General features: G+C 43.1%; 1 protein-coding gene and 1 pseudogene across 1 annotated transcript; both read right to left on the bottom strand.

Annotated features, from left to right (window-relative positions):
- Window positions 1-832: 832 nt before the first annotated feature.
- Window positions 833-2,664, bottom strand: LOC138060622 (uncharacterized). The gene is made up of 2 exons (XM_068906465.1): window positions 2,022-2,664; window positions 833-1,149 (listed from the first exon to the last, which is right to left on the bottom strand). The coding sequence occupies exons 1-2, from the start codon at window positions 2,662-2,664 to the stop codon at window positions 833-835; spliced, it is 960 nt and encodes a 319-aa protein (XP_068762566.1).
- A 495-nt stretch (window positions 2,665-3,159) lies between these two features.
- On the bottom strand, window positions 3,160-4,027 carry LOC138052562 (uncharacterized; annotated as a pseudogene).
- Between the last annotated feature and the right edge of the window lie 973 nt (window positions 4,028-5,000).

Raw genomic sequence — 5,000 nt, 5'->3', positions numbered from 1 at the left:
ATGTTGCTTCCGCTCAGCAAAGATACAACAACATCTGAACAAACTTCTCCAAGTACATAAAGAAAAGACTGGCTTTGGAAGAGATGATCTGGTAATACGACCAGATTATAAGTAATTCCGTTGGCTGTGTTCATATATCAAGCACCGCCAGACCCGTACTATCCATATTTTCAGATGGAATGGTTGGAAATTGCGCCAATTCGGTTTACATTTCGCGGCAATTTGAGTACGTCCGCGATCCATAGCAGGCGAGTCGGGGACCCACTTGAACAGATCGCTGAAACGTTGTCAGTTGGAACCGGCGACTACGTCGCAGGTAGGTCGGCTGGATATCAGAATCAGGCTTTATTCTTTTGTTGGCAATCTCCAAAATAGCTAACTGAAGCAATTATAATTGTTTTCATAGTCATCCAGAAGCATGCCAGAACTGAGCAGTCGCTGATGTATGCCCCTAACAATTGGATGAGGTAAGGATAAGACACGACCATCATATGGACGAAGTTAAAGCCTGACGGTGGCATTTAAACTAAACTACAACCAACCCTCTCTGGTTATAGTACCATACAACTCGCAAATAAACCGACGTTCTTGTTTCTCTAATAATAGTCCAAACCCTATGCTGAAACAAGATTTCTGACTTCAAACTAGCAAGAAATTGTTTCTTTCGTACTCAACGAAACGAAATTTACTCGGTTGTAGTAAAAACAATGAAAACACTTGGATCATTCACAATCTGTTAGACCAGAAACAGCCTACACGCAAAAAAAGCTAGTTGTGAGGGGAACTTAGAGGCTCTTTTCCTACTACCCTGCTTCTTTAAATGCTTGCACTGTTACTGCTGTTCATGACATGAACATGACTGTACTAGTTTTCCCATAAGAGTAATATAAGGCGCCTTCTTGCGAAGCGTTAGTTGCTCCTTGTTTATATCGAAGTATTCACAAATGTACTTTAACACGGCAACACTAAGCTGATTTAGCCTGTTCGCATGATACAAGGCGCAAAGATCAAGATTGTCATAAGTAATAGGATGCTGGAGCTGAACTTCTCGTAGAACTTCTGTCCGAGTGTCCCAATATTGCTGTTGGTCGACAGCAGGCTCGCGATCACTACTGTCATCTTCTGCATGTTGATGGCGTAGTTTCCCAGCTTGCCAGGAAAAGTAGGAATGTATTTGTTGTGTACTAAGGAATTCATCTCGGGTTAACAGCCGCTTACCCTCCGCATTTCTGGCGTAGCGCATGTCGCGAGCTACCGACAGCGGATCCACTTTTGGCCTGTTTGCTGGCCGATACTAAACTTTTCATTAAGGTACTTCTTTTGGGTTTCACTAAGGCGCCCGGATTTTTTTGTTTGCTTCAACGCCCAACCTCTCGACAGTTGATTGGTATTTGCGGCAACTTCCCGAGGATCGGTTCTCTCATCGTGGCTTGTCGCTCTTGCGCTCCTTCCTTCAGTTAATTTAAGATGGTACATTTCTTTCGCTTGGTCAAGAAGTGTGGCTCTCTCTGGGAGCAATTCACACTTTTCGTATGACAGGTGCTTTTCAAGGGCTGAGTATCTTTGATAGACCTTGATACATCCTTCACTGGGACACTGGAACCTACCCCTGCATTTCCCTCTGCTGTCTCGGGCACTTCAATGAGAGAATTTTCATCTGAAGACTTCTGGGTGCGTGTCGGACGCACTCCACTTGTTTTACAAAAAAATACATGATTCTGGTAAAGAGTTCCTCAAACATGTACAGCCGCTATTCAGCTGAAGCTGTACCCACGTGGAGTATACTCTTACTGGAAGGGATGAACGTTGGCGTATGAAGTTACCTTTCCGCCAATAAGGTGACCTTTATGCCATAACAAAAAATGCATAGCTACCTATCCCTCAGAACAAAAAAGTGATGTTCGTATCTGCTTTTTAAATCACGCTCATTATATGGTAAACTAAACGAGGGCGTTGCCGACAGCATATACTTGTAACCTATTGTTCTCATAATTACTAGATGTTAATACTACATGTGATACCTGTTGGTAGCTGTTTGTCCACTGTATTTCCACTGCCCACGTTGTAGGATCGCCATACTGTTATCGTTGTGCCCGTGTACTGTAGGTTGTTAATCAAGCTTATGCCATCCCATTTGATGGGGTTCTCCTTGATTCCCAATGAATCAACAACAGCCACTCTGATCCCAGTGAATCCTCCCGCTGATAGCATCGCAGTTTCTAAGTCCTCCGCAGTTTGAACATCGTGCCCCTCATTTATAAATCTGCGGACATGTGCTTTGATGGTGGCTACTTTGCGGTCGCAAGGACCTTTCCCTCCTTGAGGGTCACTAAAGTCCACTCTAGAAAGAGTGATTCCAGTGGCAGCCCCCATGGAACGACACGCAGCTAGCATGGTTGAATTGTGATAGCATCCGGCGTTATTGCTCCGGAAGAATGCTGTGGTGAGTTCAGGATTTTCCGTTTTCAGTGTGCGCAATACGTGTTCCATCATGCGGATAACCACCGAGCTATCTTGACTGCAGTTTTTGACAATGTGCACGAAGGACTGACTCTTTAGATTTCCCTGATGTTTCCTTGCAACCACACTTATGTGCCAAGAAATGCCCCTCTTTGCAAACCAGTCAGTTTGAGATTCACGGTATTTCTGTGGCCAAAATTTCATGGCCCAGTCCTAAGTGATCATGACGGATGACTCGTCTAGTTGGTCAAGTACTTCTACTCTGGCAGAGTCCTGAATTTTACTTCTCAGTTGATGGGCCTTCCAGGACAGAACATTTTGAAATGCTTGGTCGCAAATATGACGCAAGTCATCCAACTCTTTATCCGGTAGTCCCAGATCTTCTCGTTTTAAGTATGCCTGGATGTCAGATATTTTAGTTTTCAATTCTTCGCATTGGGAGCATGAATTACCATGATAATGATAGGGAGGAAAATCAAAGATAGCAAAATCTGCGCTAAAGGATTTTATTTCGAAGCTCAGTTTGTTCTATTGCATTCTTCTCTGCTTGGTATTGAAACATGTTTGATAATAAATATAAGGAAAGCGAGTGAAAATCAGTCAAGTTTAAACACAATTTGGGCATTTGTGAGTAGTTGCATACAAAGGGGTTGGGAGCAAGCTACGCTGTTACAGGCACGATGTACTTAATTAATGATGCTAATTCTTGAATACCTTATAATCCGACTTTAGATAGTGCTTCCCGTTCTTCAGACAACTTTTCCATTGTCCAGCGACATCTCTCTTCATTATCCTGCATTCTTCTAGTCTCCTCACCACATGGCAAAGATCGTCAAAGGCCTTACTTCCTTGTGCGGCAATGTAGTCGATACTCTGCAACGACTTTCTCACGGTGGCACTACAGCTTGAGAGGATGGTTAACATCGTTGTGCGTCCAAAAGGCTGGAATCCGGCTTCTTCGCAGTATTGGGTATACTGGATTACAATTCGTTCCGGAATCATATTACGAATTACATTAGGTGTCTCCACAACCTCACCAGTTGATAACTTCATGTATTTCTGTCCAAATGGGAGTTCTTGTATGATGTGCGGACTCGTTATAAATGTCAAAATATGGTCAAGTTGGCTAGGATCTACTCTCATTCGGGGACTATACTTCAATGGAAGGGGAACGCCCCGACCAAACACATTTTTGTGCTGGCGCGCAATTTTCACTCGGTACTCAGTGATACCAGGCAAGTACCTCTGAGGGCGTTTGAAAGGGACTAGATCAGCCATTATCGACAAAACTTGCCTTCTTGTATCCCACGAGGATGCATTTTTGTATTTTTCTGCCAGGGCTTCAAGGTATTTGTGGTCGTCACCAACTGCAGATCCAAGCTCTTTGTCCACAAGCATTGACGACTGCAGTGCATCCCATAAATATGCTGCATCCCCTGGCATAATCACATCCAAAGCTGCTATACAATGACATCTTTTGCCTTTTTACGTGATTTTTTCGCGTACGTGGGCCCGCCTCTTCCCACCTCTTCCTGGGTCGAGTTAATTTCTTTACGTTACAACTTTCCAGAAATTTATTGAGTTGCTTCCTTCGTAAGTACTGTTCACTATGCTCTTTAGCTGGCACTTGTGTTGACTCCTCGTCGCTGCCGTCTAATCTCAACTCCATCATTCCTGTATATATGGCCGATAAATTGCTGTCCTCAGCAGAGCTTGCTTCCTGAAATATGGAGTTTCAATAGCATTAGTGGGCTAGATCCTGCTCTAATAACTTACATCTTTCTTATTCAGCAAGCGCGAGGCTCGTACTAGGGGAATACCGGCCTTAGGTCATGGGGACGATATCCTACCAGTACGGTTCCGACCAAGCTTAACCAAAAAGAGATTGACCACACGACTGAAAATTGTTACGAAGAAATGTCATGATGAAGGACTGGAAAAACATCTCATACTTCAAGCGCGCGATTTTGATCGGGAGCCGAAACAGGCGTATACTTTGGTCTGATGTTACTAAAATAAAAGGGACAGAGAGTTGCAAGAAAAATGAAAGGAATCTTTTTCGCCTAAAGCAAGTTCTTTTAGAAAAACGTAAGCCGGCCATAAAAGAACCAACAAATTTTCAAAAGTGATCGTGCGGGATCATTCGGGACAGTTCCCGGTCCAATACTGAGAGAATATTGGACCTGCAATGGAGCTATCCGATTTGCTGATTTTAGTTATTCGCCCTCTGAACTAACTTAGTCGTGTAACAAAATGTGATATTACTTGGCATAGTTGCTAGAAAAAACCAATATCAATTTTACAATTGGCATATAAATAATACGATAACACTGTTATGGTCTGGTTGAAGGTCTCACAATGACAGCATGTACCCATAAAAATTCAAGAGAAACGATGGCAAGAATTTTAGCTCAGTTATTTGTAATAGTGGATTTTTTGCCATTCGCCTTTCTGCAGAGCTTCAGTTTAACTACGAATTGCTTGGTAAATTAAACAGACGGGGCTCTTTGTAGGTTAGTTTAAATGTCACTGTCAGGCTT

The sequence above is a fragment of the Montipora capricornis genome, chromosome 1, assembly GCF_036669925.1.
Source record: "Montipora capricornis isolate CH-2021 chromosome 1, ASM3666992v2, whole genome shotgun sequence".
Classification (NCBI taxonomy): domain Eukaryota; kingdom Metazoa; phylum Cnidaria; class Anthozoa; order Scleractinia; family Acroporidae; genus Montipora; species Montipora capricornis.
This window is presented reverse-complemented; position numbering and strand designations above follow the sequence as displayed.